At 44.5% G+C, this 23728-nt stretch overlaps 1 protein-coding gene across 3 annotated transcripts; it reads right to left on the bottom strand.

The window, feature by feature from the left end:
* Positions 1 to 4547: 4547 nt before the first annotated feature.
* vldlr (very low density lipoprotein receptor) lies at positions 4548 to 20300 on the bottom strand. Of its 3 annotated transcripts, XM_023983598.2 has the most exons (20): positions 20022 to 20300; positions 16472 to 16591; positions 15305 to 15427; positions 13650 to 13772; positions 13111 to 13482; positions 12641 to 12763; positions 12138 to 12260; positions 11593 to 11712; positions 11276 to 11401; positions 10702 to 10873; positions 10181 to 10405; positions 9959 to 10077; positions 9684 to 9823; positions 9067 to 9208; positions 8510 to 8659; positions 7259 to 7321; positions 6736 to 6777; positions 6158 to 6238; positions 5643 to 5812; positions 4548 to 5383 (listed from the first exon to the last, which is right to left on the bottom strand). In XM_023983598.2, exons 1-20 carry the CDS (start codon positions 20086 to 20088, stop codon positions 5348 to 5350), a joined length of 2637 nt encoding a protein of 878 aa, XP_023839366.1. In that variant the 5' UTR covers positions 20089 to 20300; the 3' UTR covers positions 4548 to 5347. The 3 variants fall into 3 exon arrangements, with proteins under 3 accessions (XP_023839366.1, XP_023839367.1, XP_023839368.1); XM_023983599.2 differs by lacking the exon at positions 6736 to 6777; XM_023983600.2 differs by lacking the exons at positions 6736 to 6777; positions 7259 to 7321.
* Between the last annotated feature and the right edge of the window lie 3428 nt (positions 20301 to 23728).

The raw sequence follows: 23728 nt of genomic DNA, 5'->3' as shown, positions 1-23728 counted from the left end.
GCAGTGAGGAGAGCCCGCAGGTTTTGGTAGGGGCCGTGTCAGTGGCACTGTATTGTCCTCAAAACGGGCAAAAAAGTTGTTAGCCTGTCTGGGAGCAAGACATCCTGGTCCGCGACGGGGCTGGTTTTTCTTTTTGTAATCCGTGATTGACTGTAGACCCTGCCACATACCTCTTGTGTCTGAGCTGTTGAATTGCGACTCGATTTTGTCTCTGTACTGGACTTAGCCTGTTTGATTGCCTTGCGGAGAGAATAGCTACACTGTTTGTATTCGGTCATGCTTCCGGTCACCTTGCCCTGGTTAAAAACAGTGGTTCGCGCTTTCAGTTTCACGCGAATGCTGCGTCAATCCACGGTTTCTTGGTTTGGGAATGTTTTAATCGTTGCTGTGGGGTACGACATCGTCAATGCACTTCCTAATGAACTCGCTCACCGAATCAGCATATTCGTCAATATTGTTGTTGGACGCAATGCGGAACATATTCCAATCCGCGTGATCGAAGCAGTCTTGAAGCGTGGATTCAGATTGGTCGACCAGCGTTGAACAGACCTGAGCGCGGAGCTTGTTGTTTTAGTTTCTGTTTGTAGGCTGGAATCAACAAAATGGAGTCGTGGTCAGCTTTTCCGAAAGGGGGCGGGGGAGGGCCTTATATGCGTTGCGGAAATTGTATAACAATGATCTAGGGTTTTTCCAGCCCTGGTAGCACAATCGATATGCTGATAGAATTTAGGGAGTTTTGTTTTTAGATTAGCCTTGTTAAAATCCCCAGCTACGATGAATGCAGCCTCAGGGTGTGTGGTTTCCAGTTTACAAAGAGTCAGATAAAGTTCGTTCAGGGCCATCGATGTGTCTGCTTGGGGGGAATATATTACGGCTGTGATTATGATTGAAGAGAATTCCCTTGGTAGATAATGCGGTCGACATTTGATTGTGAGGAGTTCTAGATCAGGTGAACAGAATGACTTGAGTTCCTGTGTGTTGTTATGATGATCACACCACGTCTCGTTAATCATAAGGCATACCCCCCCGCCCCTCTTCTTACCAGAAAGATGTTTGTTTCTGTCGGCGCGATGCATGAAGAAACCAGCTGGCTGCACCGACTCCGTTAGCGTCTCTTGAGTTAGCCATGTTTCCGTGAAGCAGAGCACGTTGCAATCCTGATGTCTCTCTGGATGCTACCCGTGCTCGGATTTCATCAACCTTATTGTCAAGAGACTGGACATTGGCGAGTAGTATGCTAGGGAGTGGAGCGCGATGTGCCCGTCTCCGAAGCCTGACCAGGAGACCGCCTCGTTTGCCCCTTTTACGGCGTCGCACAGGGTCGCCGGCTGGGATCAGATCCATTGTATTGGGTGGAAGGCAAAACACTGGATCCGTTTTCGGAAAGTCAATTCCTGTAGGAACGATGATGAGTTGACGTTAATCGTATATTCAGTAGTTCCTCCCGACTGTATGTAATGAAACCTAAGATTACCTGGGGTACCGATGTAAGAAATAACACATAAAAAAACAAAATACTGCATATTTTCCAAGGAACGCGAAGCGAGGCGGCCATCTCTTTTTCGGCGCCGGAAGTACCATAATTGTTTATGGTTCATTGAACAAGCATGGGAAACAGTGTTTAAACCCGTTACAATGAAAATCTGTGAGGTTATTTGGATTTTTACAAATTATCTTTGAAAGACAGGGTCATTTATTTTTTAGCCGAGTTTATGATTTGTGATAAAACAAAAGGTGTGGTTGAATTTATTCTGCCACTGTGTCTTCTTATTGTCTCGGCCTTTAGATCACAGTCGCAAGGCATATGAATTAACAGGTTATAGATCAAACAACGCAATTATTGCATCACAGGTTGTATGGCTTTTGGGGGGGGGCGTGGCTTCCCCAGGAATTTTACCCACGCACCGCTACTGGATCTTCAGGTCAAAAAGTCAGCTCTAGAAAGAGCCCAGCGTTCCCGAGTTGGTTAACCATTCAAAACTATTTTTCCCAGTCGTAGCTAGTTTTGAAGTCGGAAATCTGAGATTACCCAGTTTCCTATGGTTTTGAACGCAGCATTAATGCTCAGAGGAAGACGGCAGGGTATTCACTTTAAATCAGGAACCAAAACTCCTCCGTAGTGACCCGTGAATGCATTCGGTCACATGACAGCTCGATCAGCTGTTCGATTTCACTTACTCGCATGTCAACTGAGGCAGGATCACATTCAAATGGATTGGGAAGTAGGTCCCAAAGTGCTCTTCCAAGCGTTGAGGCTCTATGCAGGTCAGTCAATTTCTTCCACACCGATCTCAACAAACCATTGGACCTCGCTTTGTGCACTAGGGCATTGTCGTGCTGAAACAGGAATGGGCCTTCCCCAAACTGTTGCCACAAAGTTGGAAGCACAGAATCATCTAGAATGTCAATGTATACTGAAGCGTTAAGATTTCCCTTCACTGGAACTAAAGGGCCGAGCCTGAACCATAAAAAACAGCCCCAGACCATTATTCCTCCACCATCAAACTTTAGTTGGCACCATGCATTGGGACAGGTAGCATTCTCCTGCTATCCGCCAAACCAAGATTTGTCTGCCAGATGGTGAAGCGTGATTCATTACTCCAGAGAACGCCTTTCCACTGCTCCAGAGTCCAATGGCGGCGCGCTTTACTCCACTCGACGCTTGGCATTGCGCTTGGTGATCTTTGCCTTGTGTGCAGCTGCTCGGCCATGGAAACCCATTTCTTGAAGCTCCCGACAAACAGTTATTGTGCGGACGTTGCTTCCAGAGGCAGTTTGGAACTCGGGGGTGAGTGTTGCAACTGAGGACAGGTGATTTTTACGCACTACGTGCTTCAGCACTCGCCGTTCCCGTTCTGTGAGCTTGTGTGGCCTACCCCTTCACGGCTGAGCCGTTGTTGCTCCTAGACATTTCCACTTCACAGTAACAGCACTTAAAGTTCACCGGGGCAGCTCTAGCAGGGAAGACATTTGACAAACTGACCTGTTAGAAAGGTGACATTCTACTGTATGACGGTGCCACATTGAGAGTCACTGAGCTCCTCAGTAAGGCCAATCTACTGCCAATGTTTGCTATGGAGATTGCATGGCTGTGTGCTTGATTTTATACACCCGTTAGCAATGGGTTTGGCTGAAATGGCAGAATCCAGTGTATATACTGAAAAAAGAAACATTCTACAATTTAAGATTTTACTGAGTTAGTTCATAAGGAAATCAATCAATTGAAATAAATTAGGCCCTAATCTATGGATTTCACGACTGGGAATACAGATATGTATCTGTTTCAGCATTATCATACTGAAACATGAGTTGATGGCAGCGGATGAATGGCATGACAATGGGCCCCAGGATCTTGTCATGTTATCTCTGTGCATTCACATTGCCATCGATGTTTGTTGCTTATGCTTGCCCATACCATAACGCCTCCACCACCATTGAGCACTCTGTCAAAGTTGGGTACTAACCGCTCACCCACATGACGCCATGCACATGGTCTGCAGTTGTGAGGCCGGTTGGAAGTACTGCCAAATTTTCTTAAATGTTGGCGGCTTAAGATAGATAAATTAACATTCAATTCTGGCAACAGTTCTGGAGATTCCTTCAGTCACCATGACAATTGCACGCTCCACCAAAACTTGACGTGACAAAACTGCACATTTAAGAGTGGCCTTTTGTCCCCAGCACAAGATGCACCTGTGTAATTATCATGCTGTTTAATACGTTTGATATGCTACACCTGTCAGGTGGATGGATTATCTTGGCAAAGGAGAAATGCTCACTGAGATGTAAACAAATTTTTGCACATTTGAGAAAAGCTTTTTGTGCATATGGAAAATCTGCAATCTTTTATTTCAGCTAGTTAAACATCGGACCAACACTTTACATATTGCATGAATTTTTGTTAGGTGTATATATATATTTAGAAAGCGTTTGTCATTTTAATGCCTTACTTTTGAATAGTTAAACATTTCCTATTTTAGTATCTGTACATGAGCTTGTGTCCTCAAGTATGTAGACCAGGAGAGGGAGTTCGACAAACCGAGGCAGCATTACCATTTTATGGCCATCTCAGAAAATTATTTTGGTCAGAAATCTATATTTTACCCTAGCATTCGAGGTTTACTTTGATTACGATTTCCTGTACATCAAAACAGAATCCATATTGCCATCTGCAATTGTTATATCAGGCACTACTATGCATATGTGAATGCAGTTGAAATAGGCTGTCAATCATTAAAATGGTTAAATAATGCTCTCGAATAGCTACTAGGGCCACTACCTTAGACCAACAAATGACATCCTTGGTTGCACTCAGATTCTCTACCAAACTTCAGAAGTTGGTACATTTTCACTCCCCCTCATTTTAAAAATCATTGTTTTTTAGTGCATGCATGACATCCTCAGACCAGTCAATTCTGTTTGAATTAATGAGGGGAGTGTATGCTTTGGGAGAAAGGGGTACATTCTGAATCTCACCCTAAATAAAGTGGTACAGGGAAAGTCAAGCAGTGACATGTGTAAATGAAAGGGTCTTGTTTTATCTTAAGTGTTTGCAAATAATTTTATTCACGATACAGAGCATTTAGTCCACCCTGCACATGGCTAGAAAAAGTCACAGCAACGGCACAAACATACAAAATAGTTTAACAAATTCAGTTAAATACATCTTACCCTACCCTGGTACTATGCCCAACCATAGCAAAAATTGATTTCAGTCAAATGTATACAATCTTATTTACAGCAGACCATTTGATCAAAGTGCTTCAGTCCTGATTCTGTTCTTAGGGGAAGAGGGTTTATGTACAATGTTTTACAAATGCTGTAGTAACATGACATTCCTTAGCTCTCAGCTTCCCAGCACAGAATCACACCAAAAAATATTTATAAGAATGTGCTTCTGGAGATAATGTTCATAAGAAACGTACATATTTTAAGACAGTACCTGCCTAAAATACACTTATCATAAATATTCAGAGAAACATGTCCAGTAGGGGACTGAAGGTCAGAACCATTATGGCGCTCTGCATTGCCTCACTTCAAAGGACGACCAGTGTACTCAACTAGACGCAAGGTCGTACGTAGTAGAATCTTTGAAATGTTTTGGGGCTAAGGGGGAAGGAGTGGGGATATAAAGAGGCCAAGCCTCCAAAACCCCTTGCCACTTTGGACACACTTGGTGTGAGTAGGACAATTCATACATCATTCACACAACTAATGACAAACATCCCCCTGGAAACACAACATAGACTTCAGAAGGCATCTGGTTGTAGCTCTGTTAAAGAAGCAGAGGTCGTTGGCATGGAGACCAAAGGTTGAATAAACCGATGGGGGTCACTTGGCAGATTGGTTATGACAAGTCATCTTCTGTATTCACAACTGATATCTGGAAGGAAGACAAAAGCACAATGGAAAGTGGACCTTCACAGGCAGAGAATCTAACCAATTTACAGATTGAGGGCTAAAGTGGTCTGGCTACTAGTAACAATAATGAATGGGATTTCCCCCGTATGTTTAGCTGTTTAGTGGACAGTCTGCAAGTAAATGTAAGGTGATAACTCACAATGCAACAAGGGATTGGAAGTTCACACAATCAAGTAGTTAATTACAGAAGTGAACACTGACTGATTAAGGAGACCACTTACTGCTGGGTAGGTGTGGCCTATATTGGCAGAGTGCCTGCTGATATCAATGTTGAGGTCTTCTTCTGTGGTTTTCAGGTACACTGGATTGTCAAAGTTTATGCTCTTTTTATTCTTCAGCTGCCAGTTACGCCACATCAAGTAACCTCCTGCAGCAGCCATGGCCAGGAACACTGAGGACAGAAGCCAAAAGTGGGATCAACATTAGCCATACTGGAGTAGTTTAATATCCAGCTAGCCAAAGCGAAGCTTACACAGCGTCGGTGCAATTCAAGGGTTAATTGAATAAATCATCCACATTTGATCAATAACTACTACATCTAGGAAAAACCATTGAAGTATTGCTCATCCACCCACTTATCATATAGTTGCGTGTCCTTTAAAAGTGTGAGTCATAGACAGCTGCAGGAGAGAGCGGCTGAGGGATGGGCAGTAACAGGGGTACTTACAACACAGGGAGGATAGCCCGGGCAGAGGGAGCGGGAAAGGGAAGGCTGGGCAGTGACAGCGGTACTTACACACAGGGAGGATAACCCAGGCAGCTGCAGATCCTCTAGCTGTAGAGTCCACCTCATGGATGGATGTACTGATGTTGGCTTCTAAAATAGAAAAAGTTAGTCTGAATGAGAGTCAGTCCTTTGAGGGACCATGTAAACACAGAAATATACTGGTTCATGTCTTTCAATTAGTCTGTATTTAGGTTAAGATCAGTTGTAACCAATAATCACGTTGTACCAAGAATAACCTCGCGGGCCTAAAATACAATGACCCAACTGGTCATGTGTAAATAATACCTCTAGGAAATGGAACATGGTTGATAGAGTTGGTAGTGACATGACTTGCAAACAAGTAAGTGAATGAGGGGGGGGGCAAAGAAAACTAGCTTTTTTTTCTCCCCTGCCTATCTGCCAATAGGGTGGCTCTGATCCCTCTGGCAACCCCCTGGTGGTCAGCTGGGCTCTGGAACATTATGTGGCCATCAGGAGATGGCAAGAGCAGGCTGACGGACCAGTGTTTTGGCACAAATCACAGTCTAAGGAAAACTACCACTTCTTTTCACCAAGGGCTCAATCAGGGAAGGAGAACTGGGGCTTACCAGCAGGGACAGGTTGGGGGACAACTTTTGGCACCGTGGTCACTTTGAACAAAAAACACTGACATCAGCGCAACAAAGGCATCTTACAAAAAAAAGCAGGCTAATCAAATAAATCCACTACAGATAAAATGCCATTTGTTACTTTAATTATGCATGCATCCACTGGCTAATTGTAGACATCACTTAAAATCTACCGTTTAACATTCCTGGGTGGATGGCATTAATAGCTACTTCCAAAATCTCCTTTAACAGTACAGGAATGTCTAACACTCCAGACGTCTTGACTGACCAACTTCCCACCACCTCACACCCCCCCAGTAGAAGGCTGAAAGCTTATAGGCTAATCACCATGACGATGGGTAGCACAGGGAAGCCAGACCAGAGTCATCCAAGAGTAAAATTAAAGTAATTGACATCTAAGAACCCAAAAGGCCATGAAACTAGACTACTGGGTCCTGAGTCATGGCTATAGCCAGGACACGCATGCAGCCGTACACGGCATGCGGGCGGTTGACATCTTTACCTTGGGAGTCAGTGGGACGTATTAGAGCTTTCCCATCATCCTTTGAGGGAGCTGAAGGGGTCACTGTCATAAGAGAACAGATTATTGTAATGCTTTGGCAAAACTTAAATTACAGCTTCACATTCTGACTAAGGAAACGCTTGTTACCACGCAGCTTTTTCATGTTACTTTGTCACAAATTAATTCCTAGCGGAAAAACAGGAAAGCGGAGCAACGCGAAGCACAGAAGTGTTTGAAAAAACATGCAGAAGTGATTCAAAATTACTAGACGGAAATCAAATCAATGTTCTATACTACTGTCCAGCTAACCATAGAGCCTCGTTCAATTGCCAAAGGAATTGGTGACAAAAAGCAGGAAATGTTAAGGCCTATATTACTCTATAGTAGTGCAAAATCTGAAAGCTGCTCATGTAGAATTAGGAACGGCATTAATGAAATGAAGCAGGAGACGATTAGATCAGACAAAATATTATCCCTACTTAACTCATACCTGGGCCTGAATCACCACGAAAGAATCTATTCATTGATAATTTAATAAAGATCTTCGTGTATTGAGAGCATAGACTACACTGCATGACAAGTATAACAGTATTTTAGGTGATAGATCTTGGTTAATGGCAGTGGGGTGCAGCCTGAGCTTTCCCCGCCAGTACCCTCACTAAGCAAATTCGACCCCTTTGTCTCACGCAAATGAAAAGCGTCAAGCACACCGTCTATATCCTAGCATTCCATCAATTACCAGGCAAGACAGTCATTCAGTTAGCTTTCATTTGGGTATAAAACATGTTGCTTTCTGGATCAAATCTAAAAAGCAGTATATAAAGCATTCAAGTGACAGGAGTCCCTCTTATTGGCCCCTACAATATCCCCCTGTCCCCTCCGCACCCCGGGTGGTTCATTCAATCAAACTGCCTTTTAAAGCCTAGTGCCATCTCAACTATATTCCCAAACATCAGTGGCTCTGAGGGGGGAAGAAAAGCACATTGAGGCGAAAGCAGCACAGAGGCTTCAGAAGGCCAGTGGGATGAAGCAGAATACGGGCAAACAGAGGGACAGACAGCCTGGCTACAGCTGTCAGGCTTCACAAGCAACACATCTGAATTGCAACAGAGGGGAAAGAAACGCTTGGGTGACAGAATGGGAATTAAAGGCCTCTAGAGAGGGCTCCTCAGAAAAAGAAAAAAAAACTCAGCATCACAGCACCGTTTAACCCCTCACTGCCCAACCGGATGTTAACGTTACAGTACTTGCCTGGTCTACAGTGAAGGCCGTTTGAAGCGAGCGTCTGGTCTTTCGGACACACGCACGTGTATTTTGGGGAGTATTTGTTGATCTGTGGAGCTGGCAGGCACATGTAGGCACAGCCACCGTTCTGAGCCTTCTCATTGCACCAGTTTGTCCCTGTGTGGAATCAAAATGGAAGGAACCAGTTAGCCACTGCCTACATACTTCTAGGATGCATAGTTCTTCATGTAATGTTACTTTGCCTGTAAAAATGCAGATCTAGTCACTCCTACATGACAGCATTTTGATCTCCTAAAATGTCCTAGTCTAAGTGTTTTTTAAACAGGGCTCTGGCATTTAGAGAGGCTAGCCAGTTAATGCATGGAAGGATCCTTGTTTTTGACCTTTCCCTATCTAACGGTTACAGGGGTCAATGGAGTTGACTGAAGACTGTTACATAGGAGTGTGGAGCTGTGAATTTCACAGAGGCAGCAAACACAGCCCTCTCTCCCTGTGATCTAGGCTAACTAACAACCTGATCACTGGGGCTTGGGAGAGAGAGGGCTAACATCTGGCAGCCTTACCAGACAGCTGGATTAGCTCGTGGTAAACAATGATGTCCTGTGGCTCGTTCAGATTGCTTGCCAGGGTAATCACATCAGAGCCTGTGAACTTGTTTGCTCCGTAGATTGCCTCGTTCTCCCCATCTGTCCAAAACACTCGATCCTGAAACAAAATCAGTCACACACTAAACCCCAGAGCAGATGCCAGTAGAAATGGCTTGGGACCTATGCTTCAGAGAAGGAAAGACTTTTGAAGACACTGAACAGATATTTATTCTAACAGTGTGACAGTAATTCTGTCAAATGCCACCAGGGGTAAATGCCATTGATCACCACACATGAGAAAATCATGGGGTTTACAGTTTACAGAAAAACAGTTACTGTGAAACCAACTAATCCCTTTGAACGGCGATTTAGCAAATTACCAATTACGAATGTCAATAAAAGTGTGTGTCTGCTGGGTAGCATGAGTTTGCTCTACAGCATTCACACGAGAAGCAATCAAATTGCAGACACAAAACTACAATCTCAACCGTCAATTGCCCTGCCAGTGTATTAGTTATAGGAAGTAGCTGCCGCACACTTGTTATATACACACACATTTCACCCTCACAGCGCATCGAGAGCCATAGCCATACCTCGAACACAGTGACAGCGAAGGGGTGAGCCAGGTATTCTGGGGAATGGAGCACTTTCCTCCGGTTGTCTCCGTTCAGGTCGACGCTAGAGAGCATGTGCAACTTTGAGTCCACCCAATACAGTCTACTCTTGATCAGGTCTAAGGGAAGGAAGTGAATATACATGTTTATCACAGCCTGTAGCCGTGAAAGCAATTGAACCTGCTCAAAGGGTAAATGCACATTAGGTATAATGTGAATCAGAATATATACAATCAGAATCCAGCTTTACCCACCCAGGGTGATGCCATTGGGCCACTGAATATCAGTCTGGACCAGGACCTGCCTGTCAACCCCATTCATGCCAGACTTCACAATCTTAGCTGGTTCACCCCAATCTGACCAGTACAAGAATCTAGAACACCGGCAGAGATTAAATCATTAATAGGGTTCAAAATGTGGAAGCATTCAGGAACTGTTCAACAGAAATGTGGACCCCCATAAAACAGTAACTTTACCCAGAGAGTGGATCAACAGCGACAGACGCAGGCTCTTTCAAACCGCTGTCGAAGAGAACTTTTCGTTTGGTGCCGAGGAAGTTGGCCACAGCTATGGTCTTGGTACCGAGGTCTGACCAGTAGATGTTCTTGTAGATCCAGTCTACTGCGATCCCCACTGGTGTCTGGATGTTATCTATCACCTTCACATGACTTCCTACATCTCCTCGCTTATCCAACACCGTGCTGGAAAGACAAGGGGTTGAGAAACATTTGTGTTCGGTTCGAGGTTACTCATTGAGCCAAAAACTGTAATTTGAAGGGTTGAATGGTTTATTGCTGGGAAGTATAGCGAACATATGCTCAGTGAACTTTGGCCCTGGTTACAATGTAAAAATGCTTTCATACGTCTGTCAGAAACCAGTGATAACAGGTCAAAGTTGAGGTAAAACAGACTCCCCCATAATAGACCATCTATGGGCTGAGAATCTCATGTGGGTGTGACGGGACACGTTGCACCTGAAGATGGGACCCGTAGCTACCTGAAGATGGCCCTCTGGCTCAGGTCAGCCCAGAAGAGCTTCTGCTGGGTGATGTCTGCATCCAGTGCCACTGTGTTCCGCAGCTGCTCCACGATCTGCGTGTACTCCCTCCTCTCCAGACCCAGCTTCCGGATGTCCCTCCGGTTGGTGAAGATCAGACAGGGCTCCGTGCCTTGAGGGAGCCACAGACACTCATTCATAATGACACTACAATGGAGCCTTTTAAATCTGTCCTCATGTCAGAACACCACTAATCACGAGTCACTGAGTCAGAAATGGCACAAAAACATCCCCAGCTGGACTTCAGATCAAGGTCATTCTAAATGATATCACTGCTATTCTATTTGAACTTGGATTCATATCATATATATCAGCTTGAGGATATATAAAGAAGCTTGAGAACTCAAAACGCATTGATCAGGACAGATCGACATGGGGTACAGAGTCCATTGGATCGGATGCCCATTAGTGATGCTGCGTTCCTCTAGCGCGCCAACGTCTGCCTAGGCATCCCTCTGCCATGTGCTCGTAGTGGTACAGCATGGTGTACACACGCCAGGGTGAGCCAACTTACCCACGGCCTTGCACACTCCTGTGGTGGGGTCCATCTGGTAACTGTTGTGGCACTCGCACTTATACCCTCCCTTCAGGTTGATACAGATCTGACTACAGATCCCAGGATTCATACACTCATTGATGTCTGCGGGAAAGGGAAAAACATGAGTCACTAACAGTTGGAGGTCAATGAATTCGGTTGTGAATACCAAGTCAAATGTAAGAGACGTAGTACGTCTCAAAACCCAGTTACAAATGTCAACTGAAAATGCCTTTCTTTTGTATGAGAGTTGAAATGGAATAGTGTATGGGTTAATGATTGGATATGGCTCCTACCCCCACAGGTTTTACGGTCTATGAGCTGCAGTCCAGGGGTGCAGTCACACTCGTAGCCAATCACCATGTCCCGGCACATGTGGGAGCAGCCACCATTGTTCAGCAGACACTCGTTCTGGTCTGAAACGGGAACAGCGGTAACTCAAGCCCTTCATTCACAAACAAAGGCCTGCCTGATAATCAATCAGATCAGTGGAATGGCGTCGGCTGGCTGAACCGTAGTGGACCAATGGGATCGCTGTAGCGTAGGACGAGTTTGACAAGGACAATACGAGGTATCCTCCATGGGACAGGTCAAAAGGGTAAATGTATATAGTAAGTGGTATACACAAACACAGAACACTTGCGTCAAACCCATAACGTTCCGCGGTCTACAACCAGGGCAGTATTGCAACTTGCAAGGCAAGCTAACCCACTCCAGGGAAAGCATTCGTGGCTCTTCATCGTGAACGAACAAATCACAAGACTACACACTAACTGAACTCATCCTCCCGTCGCTTCTACTGCTTAATTATAAACAGGTTTGGTTCCCGTCATCCACTTACTGCACTCTTTGATGGGCTCGTCGCTCCAGTCAGGACAGTCCCGGGCCTTGTTGCACACTTTGCTCATCTCGATACACTCTCCACTCCGACACTTGAACCTGTCAGGGCCGTTGCACTGCGTCACTGAGTCGTGAAAGAGAAAGTAAGTGACATTACAAACCGGTGATACTGTTAAACAGGTACAGTGACATAATGGAAGTGGGTGTAGGAGATTGAGTCGACCATCTACAATTGTTGTGCATGTCCCCCATAGGAACACGGAGGCGTGCTTAATTGCAGGTGCACCCAACGCAATTCATGTGACCGTTTGAAGTCAATACTTCAATAATCTCATTACTGTAGACCTGAATATCAAATTAGTATTTATTGACCATATTTTTGACCCAACTCACAGGAATAACTGAACGCCGAAGCAAAAATGACCTTGTTTAGGAAACGTTCTGTAGTGTCGCAACACTAAGTACATTCATTCGGAACGACATTACTTCTGGTTGAACACTCACAGTTTTTGCAGTTGACTTCGTCCGTGCCATCTGCACAATCACGCAAGCTGTTGCACTGTCTGCTGCCGTGGATACAGTTGCCGTCCTCACACTTGAACTGGTCTGGCCTGCAGGTACGAACAGCTGGAGGAGAGGACAGACCTGTTACACCATTAACCCTTACGCACATATCAGCCCATATACACCAACAACCATTACTTATTTCCACTCAATACCTACACCACGGTCATAACCATAAAAAACAGACACTCATCACAGCTGCTATGAACACTGAGTATAAAGACAAGCAAGTTTTTTTATGGCCAGATCCTTTTATTGCAATATCGTTTTATTGTAATAGAAGGCTCCATTTATGATCATATGAAACCAGCGCAATCTGACCTGTGTAGCAAAAAAGTAGTAACCCAAAAAATGTACATCGGCTGGCCTGCTGCAGCCTGCAGGCGGTCCGATTAAGCCGCTACACTTACGACAGTTTGCTTCGTCACTGCCGTCCTTGCAGTCGGAGTCTCCGTCACAGCGCCACTTGCGGTGGATGCACTCCCCAGACCCACACTGCGTCTCGCTGGGTGAACATTTAGCCGGGGGCGTGGGGTGGCGACCACAGCGCTGAGGGGATTCGTCCGATTGGTCCTGGCAATCCACGTCGTCGTCACACACCCAGCTGCCAGGGATACAGGTGGCGTTGCCACACTGAAACTCGCTGGGGCCGCAGGACGACGGGGCACACTCCTGCTCGTCACTCCCGTCGCCACAGTCGTCCTCGCCGTTACACACAAAGTTACGGGAGATACAGCGGCCGCTCGCACAGGTGAACTCCAGCGAGGCGCACGTGATGTTACCTGTGAGTGAACGGAGTAGTCAGTACTGTGACACTAATGTAGGAATCAACCATGTACTCTTAAATTAACTGTCGCTGCTTGGAGTCATTCAAATACACAGTAAGGAAATCCACCTAGTGGTTTGAGGGACACCTCTCGCCCTACAGCTACATGGCAAATAAACTCACCGCAGTCAATTTCATCCTCGCCGTTATCGCAGTCCTTCTCTCCATCACACTTCCAGAAGACCGGGATGCATTGGGTGGACCCGGCCCCACAGCTGAACTCATTCACACGGCAAGTCCTGGTGTCTGCAGGGCACATGGATGAGTGGGAGTGAATTTATTGACCTTTAGTGCTTCAAGTGTTTGGGATGTGAAATGCTTAACACACAATTCTGCAGGGCGCTGGGCTAGGCTGGCTAATGGAGCACTGAGCGATATATTGAGCGGAGCACTGAGTCGACCGCCTCGGATCGCAAACGTAGGCAGTTAGACAAATCAATTGATCTTGATGTGTTCAACAAGATTAGATTGAGAAGTGTGTACACTCCCTCTTTACGGGGTAGGTAACTGTATAGATCAGATTACGAATGCTTCCTTAACTAGGCTGAGAGTCCAGAGCACATCTTCGAGCCCATTCAAAACTCTTACAAGTCTCTCTCTAGTGGCTATTGGCACAATGCCTGTTGGTTCGGAATCAAACCTAGAGGAATTTATTATTTCAATCAAAGACATCAATCCATCAGGAACTGCCCTACAAATCATACCATTGAAGCAGAGGAGACAGACGATTCATGTGTAACAGGGATATGGAAAGGTCTGGTACGAGTGCTTGCTAACAAATCAACGAAACACAATTTCTGAGGAATGCATATGAAAGCATGCTGGGCAGTATCAGTCAGAAGAGCTTGTGAAGCATTAGCTCCACAGAGAAGCCAACTCATACAGCTCCTAATGTAACATCACACACTGGGCTCAGAGTAATGTACGATGGCAGATGAAAGGACAGACATGCGGCTTTGGAAATATTCTTAATGTCTTATCAAATGTATTTATAAAGCCGGTCTTACATCTGATCTCAAAGTGCTGTACAGAAACCCTGCCTAAAACCCCAAACAATGCAGGTGTAGAAGCAGTCATCTGACCTAATGCACTTTTGGGAGCGACTTGCTTAATAGCCAACTGCTTCTAACTAAAGAATCTGGGAGAATTTTGAGTTCCTCAATTGTACAATATTGAAGTGTGGTGAGCGGTGACTCACATTCTCACACAAACATTACCATGCGTACTGACAGACAGCTTTCCGACAGCTGGTCAAACAAACCAGTGATATGACATCTTGACCTGCACGTACACACGAACCACCCCAAATATGACTGACACCCTGCTCATTGTGTATTGCAGTGGAATACATTGCTGCTGCCCACGTCACTGGGAACAATCCCATTTGGAACATTAAATGAAGGCTTTTAATGTGGCCACCTGGTCTCTATGCAAGTCGAACTATGCGAGGGTGCACGGAGGACATGCACTTAAAGCAGTATAGCGGAAAGAGCCAGAGTAACCTGATCCAATCTTGATCCAAAGCCATATCCACAAACTGACACAGCTGTTGCATTGGCAGACAGTGGGAGGCACATGGTGAAACGGCTCCGTGTGAGATTGACAACCTGATCCACTTATTATGGAAGAGGCCATTTAACCCAACTTTTGATCATACTGTAAGTGAAGGCAAAACATGCAAACATTTATTTTAGACAGGTATACAATTCTCAACTGAATATGAAGATCAGAAGGAAAAGGAGTCCCAATCTGGGGCTGGTTTGTTGCAGATGACTTACGGCAAACTTCCACGCTCTCGTCAGAGCCATCCTCACAGTCTGGCTCACCGTCGCAGTGCCATCTCTTGGGGACGCATTGGCCATTGCGACAGACAAAATCCACCGCCGCACAGGTCTTACGAACTGCAAAGGCACAGCGGCATCGAGTGTGTTAGAGTGATACAGTATGCGAGCTTCAGAATCAAAACAGCAAGTGAAGCATCTTGGTCTTTAAGTGAGGGCAAAATCCGCTCCAAAGTACCAACCAAAGTACCACAAATAAGAGCCGAAAGTCAGATCCAGACTAAACTAATATAAGGATTGACAATGTGCCCTTTAAAATCAGTCACTATAGTGTATATTTAGTATAGTGATCTATTGCAGGGTTTTCAAAACAGGTCTGGGGCCCCACTACACAGCTGATTCAAATAATCAAAGCTTGAAGATGAAGTGTTTATGTTCAATCAGCTGTGTAGTGCTAGGACAATAACCAAGAGGTGCACCCAGGGGACCCTCAGGACAGTCTGGGGAAACCCTGGTCTATTGCACTGAGCATAATATTATTTGTCAAACAGACCTCTACAATAGCAAAGCACTCACCCTCCCACTTATCCCACCCTATTTCCAGTCACTTCATGTCCACTGTGTTAAAGAGCCTCACAGGCAATTCCTCCTTGTGACTAGATTGGCAATAAGTGGCAGAGGCCCATCTAACTATTATGGAAGTCCCATCAACATTAATGTCACCAGGGCTGTGTTGGTAATGTATACAGTCAATAGAGGGATCCACGGGCAGAGAGACAAAGGAAACAGATGGACAGGTAATCCATAGTAACACTAAAGCGGTTATGTCAGCACAGATTTCATTGAGACCGCACCACACATCCCTTTCTACGGCAACCTCTTCTTTCCCTCCATCCCGCTCAGTCTCATCCCCCATGACCCAGATAGCACAGAAAATCAAGGTGACACTCCGTTTGCCCAGATGGGGCTCGTTTGCGCGTCTCCGTCACTGCCATTTTTAGCTCTCCAGAACCGTCGCCACTTACACCAGGTCATGATAACCCTGGTGGATTCAGTCACAGCACCAATGGGGCCAAGATTACAAGGGTCGTTTTCTAACAGGCTATGCCACTGATTTGTCACCGATCTGATGAAATAGTGCGAAAAGCGGTTAGTGCGTCTCACCACAGGTGTGCTCGTCACTGCCGTCGGAGCAGTCCTCATCCCCGTCACACTGCCAGACAGACGGGATGCAGCGGCCATTCCCACACTGGAACTGACTGGGCTCACATTCTGTCTTTGATCCTGTAAGGAACAAGGAAATACAGATTGCACAACAATGTAGAACTAGCGTTAGCGTCTCCGGGCCTCAAGGACTACAACGTTCCATCTTGTTCGTCACCAAATTGAAAGTCCTGACCTGGGTCGTGTTTGTAGGACACAGAAAAACAAAATAAGCCATCACTACATGCACACATTCAGCCAATCGATGGTTAAGCCATGAGTCAAATTCTAAATGACTGTCTATGGGGTTAATATTGACAGGGTCAGAGTTTTAATTTGACATCACCAATTACCCACTGTGCCGTAGGTACCAGCCAGCCACAGTGAAAGACGGCATATGGCTCCACTATGACAGAGTGGCTGTTGCCAGCTAAGAGCCTGTGCAGAGAGGAGAAAGTACAGCCGGACCATGTCTAACAACCCCCTGCTCCTCAAGAGTGTGCCTGAGTGATCATCTGCTCAGTATGGTACACTTCTGCAGCAGGGAGCTAACAGACCTGTGACGGGAGGCCAATACCACCAGCACAATAGTCTGCCTGGGACTGACTAATAATTGTCCTGGGCAGTGGCCATAGGGTGTCCGAAATGGCACCCTACCGCCTAAATAGCACACACTTTTGACCAGACGCCACGAGTCAAAAGCAGTGCCCTAAATAAGCAGTAGGGTGCCATCTTCAGACAGCCATTTTCTAAACAAGCCAGCAGATCAGGCTCCTGAAGGGTAGAATGCCAAAGAACCATCAAGAGGGTTATATAAAGCAGAGCGCTTGCAGTGTGGACATTAGCATAAGTCTCAGGGGAACTACCAAACAAGTGGCTGATATGGGTTCCCATACACAGGCCTACACATCGTAGAGAGACTACATTAATCAGTGCCACTCATACCCAAACCTTCCAGTGATAGTTCAAGGCAAGGACCGGTGCGTAGCAGCAGTGCCCCTAGAGTGGTTTACACTACAGCTAAACCCATTACCCCCTCCCCAAACCACAACTAGAATAATAAGGCTGGTCCTGAGGGGCAGGGCATCAACAAAATGGAGTCCCAGGCCAAAATAAATGGAGACTTGAATAATCATACAAACTACGAGGCTGAATCATGTGAATATTAGTCAACTGTATAGGTCCTACTGCTTGTCTGTTCTATAGAGCAAGGACAGCTCACAGCAGGAGTTAACTCCGATACATCTCTGCTATTGTACCACATTTTGTGCTGCGGTTGCTTCACTGAAAAGTTAACATGTGAGCGAGCCTGGGGCAGTGGGTCTGTTGATTAAAAACTTGATAGTAGGCAATAACTTGGAGGAATACTGAACAAAAATATAAACGCAACATTTTCAAAGATTTTACTTTTCATAAGGAAATCAATGATTTTAAATAAATGCATAAGGCCCTAATCTATGGATTTCACATGACTGGGAATACAGATCTGCATCTGGTCACAGACACCCCCCCTCCCCCAAAACAATAGGATCCCGTCACGCATCTCTGCATTCAAATTGCCATCGATAAAAATCCAATTGTGTTCGTTGTCTGTATGCCTGCCCATACCCCCACAGCCAACCTGGGGCACTCAGTTCACAACATTGACATCAGCAAACCGCTTGCCCACACATGGTCTGCGATTGAGAGGCCAGTTGGATGTACTGCCAAATTCTCTAAAACAATGTTGGAGACTGCTTATGGTAGAGAAATGAACATTCAATTCTCTGGCAACAGCTCTGGTGGACATTTCTGCAGTCACCATGGCAATTGCACACTCCCTCAACTAGACAATATGTGGCATTGTGTTGTGTAACAAAACTGCACATTTTAGAGTAGCCTTTTATTGTCCACAGCACAAGATGCACCTGTGTAATTATCATGCTGTTTAATCAGCTTCTTGATATGCCACACCTGTCAGGTGGATGAATTATCTTGCAAAGGAGATGCTCACTGACAGGGACATAAACATTTGAGAGAAATAAGCTTTTTGTGTGTATGGACAAAGTCTGGGATCTTATTTCAGCTCATGAAACCAACACTACATGTTGCGTTTATATTTTTAAATCAGTGTACATTAGGGAATAAACCCACCAACCAAACTAAAGCAGGCTTACTAACGCCTATTTGCATCTTGCTGATCTGTCTCATTCACCATATTCAAATTAATTGAAGGCTTCTCAAGTGTTTGCAACTGTGCAATCATTAACAGAAAGTCTGAAACACTCCAAGGAAATATGTAATGAGTGTTAGACCAATGTATGGTTAACACTCAAACAGCTTCCATAATGAAAGCTAGAGGGCAAAGACTAAAATTAAAACTGCTGTAGGTAAGCCTAGCCTACTTTTATTTCATTTTACTCTTAATTGAGTAACGAGAAATACAATATGCGCATCTTTCATTTAGGCCGATTGTCTAATTTGATTGACAAACTAATTTCCATTCGCCACGTACTGTGGCCGTCTGTAGTCCCTGTCCACTGTCCTAGTCTGAAGACAACGCGCTTTTGAGCACTATTGGTCTCAGTATCACAACCAAAATGGAGAATAAAGCCTTGGTCCTTGGATACATCTCCATTTTAATTAGGTCAAGACGAACCTAATTTGCGTATAGTCTCGCTCAATTCACTAAGTAAAACAAAAGCCCCCGACACTAATAAATGTTATTTTCACGGTGTGGCAAAACATTTCCCTTCATGCTCAACGACAAATCTAAACACTTCATAGATGGTCTACATACCGATAGGATAGGCTAATATAGACAAGCGCTTAATTGCCAATGCCATTCACTGCAATCCAACAGGAGTCCGCAAATAATCAGTCACCTGTTCTTTGTAAATTTGTTTTATATATTGCCCCCCTCCCAAGCGGAGAATGTGGTGTTGCTACGCTGTCCCACTGGCCAGTGTGAAACACAACATATCAAGCCATTGAAGGCTCGCCCCAATCTTCAGGAATAAATTATCACTGGTGGAAAATTCTGTAACCTACAGAGAGCGAATGTTGAAGAGAAGAATCCAAATACATTTTCCACCCTATATCAGTACATCGATTTCAGGTGCACTGTAACCAAACCAATTACCCACACTAACCATTTAAAAAACTATGTTACCTTTTTCTAGTATAACGACCACGTAGCTTACATAAACAGACGAAGGCCTTTTGCCTGGCCGCATTTAAAATTACCGACACCTAAAGACTGAAAGCAATTAAAGAGTTTATTTCAATCAAACCTAGGCATTTTATTGGAAACTGCAAATGTTGGAATAAATATGCTGAGGGGACTGTGAAAAACCGTGTGCACGTTGTGCCATACTCATAGAACGAAAGCAAGGTTGAGTATTAGATTGCCGCTGTCATTCCTGTGTAAAGAAACCATAGGCAGGTGTAATGGGCATAACCAACCCGGTGTTGTACCAACACATTGAAATATACCACAAGACGTTTAGACATGTAAAAGTAGGCTACTTACCGTGTACAAAACCACACTGCTGAAGACATATTGGTAGGATAAGGAGCCCAAGAATAGACGTGACCATTTCGCGGGGTAGCCGGGCAGTGTGAGCTGGCCTCGTCGTTCTGCGCGGATATTCACACTGCTACGGATACGACACCTAGCTGGAGAAAAAGAAACAAGCACCAACCACGCGCTTTTTATCTCATTTAGGCAACACCGTTCAGGCTCTCCCTCCTCTCAAGCTGGTCATCGAGCTGCAAGCCATGTCCTAATTTACTGATAACGTCAACCTGCACCAAACAACCGCGCCAGCAGAGCTGTGTGTGAGCTTTTCCCCCCCTTCAAAATGTCATTTTACAAAACAGTAACCCTTTCCCTGCCCACCGGTGATGTTGGGCTATGTGTAATGCTATTCTGATGGGAAGTGTTTCGATACATATGCTATTACGTTTAATAACTGTAGCCGAGATGAAAATGTATGTATGATTGTCAAGGGTCAATTGTGGTTAGCTGAGTGATTGATTGAATGATTGATTCCACTAATTGGTTAATTGATTGATTACTAGTCAATCTAGCGTGAGAGGGCCATATCACTGGCCAGACTTCATGGGACTGTGGATATAAAATCAATTATCTAGCCAATAACAGCACATAATTGCAGTAATTGCAGTCAATTTACTGAGCAATTGAACATACTGTTTGACAAGTGAAAGAGTGCAATGAAAGCCAGCCATACAGGGGTTAATGTGGACCAACTTTTATGTTTAAGCTACAAGTTCAGATATCTCCTTCTTGTTATCCATCCACTTGTTTTTATCATGAAGACTATTGGGCAGCTGATGAATCTCCCTGCAACTTGCCTGTTCTGTAATAGTAGTGATGTACCGGTAACACTGCTGGAGGCACTTTCTGTCCTAGATTCTGCAGGCAGCCCAAAACAAAACTGTAATACTGTGCATCAACATGGGATCTCTCTCTCTCTCTCCATATCTTTCTTTTTCTTTCTTTCTTTCTCTCTCTCTCTCCATAATTACAAATCCATAATTTAGTGCTGTTTGAAAACATAAACCGAGGATTTAGTGTTATTTGCAGACTTTGATGTTCAGATATTGTACCATCGACACATACACTGAGTGTACAAAACATTAAGAACATCTACTCTTTCCATGACCTAGACTGACCAGGTGAATCCAGGGGAAAGCTATGATCCCTAATTCATGTCACTTGTTAAATCCACTTCAATCAGTATATATGAATGGGAGGAGACAGGTTAAAAGATTTTTAAGCCTTGAGACAATTGAGACATGTATTGTGTATATGTGCCATTCAGAGGGTGAATGGGCAAGACAAAATATTTAAGTGCTTTTGAACGGGGTATGGTAGTAGATACCAGGCGTACCGACTTGAGTGTGGGAAGAACTGCAACGCTGCTGGGTTTTTAACGCTCAACAGTTTCCTGTGTGTATCAAGAACGATCCACCAGCCAAAGGACATCCAGCCAACTTGACACAACTGTGGGAAGCATTGGAGTCAACATGGGCTAGCATCCCTGTGGAACGCTTTTGACACCTTGTAGAGTCCATGCCCCGAACAATTGAGGACATTTCTGAGGGCAAATGGGTGGTGATTGTGGGTTGTTCCTAATGTTTTGTACACTCAGTGTACATTTACAGTGTAGCAAACAAGTCAACTCAGGTTAAATAGTATGGTTTGGAAAAGTTGTGCTACCTTATATTGAATGTGAAATGGTGTGTGCACTATTCTGAATCAAGTTAATACTCCCCTAACTCCAGTGAAGTAACATTTTCTACAAGAGTTATGAGACATGCACCCAGAGTGGCGCAGCGGTCTAAGGCACTGCATCGCAGTGCTTGAGGTGTCACTATAGATTCGGGTTCAATCCCAGGCTGTGTCACAGCCGGCTGTGCCGGGAGACCCACGGGAGACCCATGAGGCGGTGCACAATTGGCCCAGCATCGTTAGGGTAGGGTCTGGATGTCCTTATCCCATTGCGCTCTAGTGACTCCTTGTGGTGGGCTGCTGACTTTGGTCACCAGTTGATTGGTGTGGCTGACCTCTGGGTTAAGTGAGCAGTGTGTCAAGCAGGGTTGTGTTTCAGAGGACGCATGGCTCTCGACCTTCGCCTCTCCCAAGTCTGTATGGGAGGTGCACCGATGGGACAAGCTTGTAACTACCAATTGGGGAGAAAAAGGGGGTAAAAGTACCAAAAATAAATCTGTATTTTTAACATCAAATATAACTTAATGGAGTCAATTTCCACTGCCAACTAGCCTTTAAAATGCTAAATTTAATGGATTTTGACATATTGGATGCTATCATTCTTGCAGTGTTGTCTGTAGGCGCCCAATATTCTCTGTTAATTAATTTACAGTGATCGAGTCTCGTAATCCTGCCTTCAAAAATTCCAATTTGCGTTAGTGTTCGTTCTCGCTGAATCCCATTTAATGAACCAGTTGAAGAACAGTGCACTAATATCCTGTGCTGATAACGTGGTGATGCTGGTGGTGATATGGCTGTGGCAGAGTAGAGTAGGGTGGGGGAGAGGGGGAGAAAAGACAACAGACAGAGAGAGATAAGAAGTGATTTAGCTAGAGCGCTGAATCTCCTGGCATCCTTCCCTGTCAAGGTCTGATAGAGACATTGTTATATAATTCTCCTCTCTGAGTAAAACGGGGAAATATTGAATATTAATCCCGATACCATTATAATGATTTACTTAGTATGCATGTTTAACGAACCAGCGTCTCTGCTGCTTGTGTTGCTGCTGTATCAAGCATTCCTTTGGGAGGCTTTTATCTGAACCAGTGTCTGCTCATCACTATCAGTGAGTGATCTCTGTGTGATTTTGCTGCACGTGCCCTCTGGGCTGGAGAACAGCACACACAACACAATATTACAACATAGAAATATCTAAATCAAATCTACAGTAAAAAAATAAATAAAAGAGCAACAATAAAATAACAATAATGAGGATATATACAGGGGGTACCGGTACCAAGTCAATGTGCAGGAGGTACAGGCTAATCGAGGTAATTGAGGTAATATGTACATGTAGGTAAGGGGTGAAGTGATAAGAGCTACTTCACCTTAAATACTTTCTACTGAACAAAGTATACTTCTAATTATGTGGATGTTCATTATTGTCTGTGACTCAACATAAATTGAGTCATACCCTGACTATTTTTTCATAATTTATAAAAACTATAGGGTCTATGTAGGGGGGATGTTTATTTATTTTACCAGGCAAGTCAGTTAAGAACACATTTTTATTTTCAATGACGGCCTAGGAACAGTGGGTTTAACTGCCTTGTTCAGAGGCAGAACGACAGATGTTTTACCTTTTCAGCTCAGGGATTCGATCTTGCAACCTTTCGGTTACTAGTCCAACGCTCTAACCACTAGGCTACCTGCCACCCCGGTTACATGGCACAGCACCAAACAGTGCCATCCAATGGACTCTTCACCTGCCCTCTGCTGTTATCCAGTTACACATAAAAAACGATATAATCAGAAATAATTTTACAAAATAATTTTATACAATACATTTAATTTACATATCCCAAATGGACAGTTCTGTACAGTGCAATAGGATGTGTGGACAGTTTGATAGCATAGGTTTTTATGCACCATATTTCACAGCCATCATTATCTAAGCATTTTAAAATATAACTTTTTTCCTGAAGATAATATGATACATTTCA

Source organism: Salvelinus sp. IW2-2015, linkage group LG4q.1:29, assembly GCF_002910315.2.
Source record: "Salvelinus sp. IW2-2015 linkage group LG4q.1:29, ASM291031v2, whole genome shotgun sequence".
NCBI lineage: Eukaryota > Metazoa > Chordata > Actinopteri > Salmoniformes > Salmonidae > Salvelinus > Salvelinus sp. IW2-2015.
Note: the sequence above shows the minus strand (reverse complement) of the source record. Positions and strands in the feature narration are given on the sequence as shown.

Bases quoted from the DNA above. Each gene is read 5' to 3' on its own strand.
- vldlr (XM_023983598.2), bottom strand. From the start codon at position 20,088: ATGGTCACGTCTATTCTTGGGCTCCTTATCCTACCAATATGTCTTCAG. The intron at 13,483-13,649 runs GTGAGTTTATTT...GTTCACTCACAG, and splicing joins CGAGGATGAAATTGACTGCG to GTAACATCACGTGCGCCTCG. The intron at 12,764-13,110 runs GTAAGTGTAGCG...CCTCTCCTCCAG, and splicing joins CAGTGACGAAGCAAACTGTC to CTGTTCGTACCTGCAGGCCA.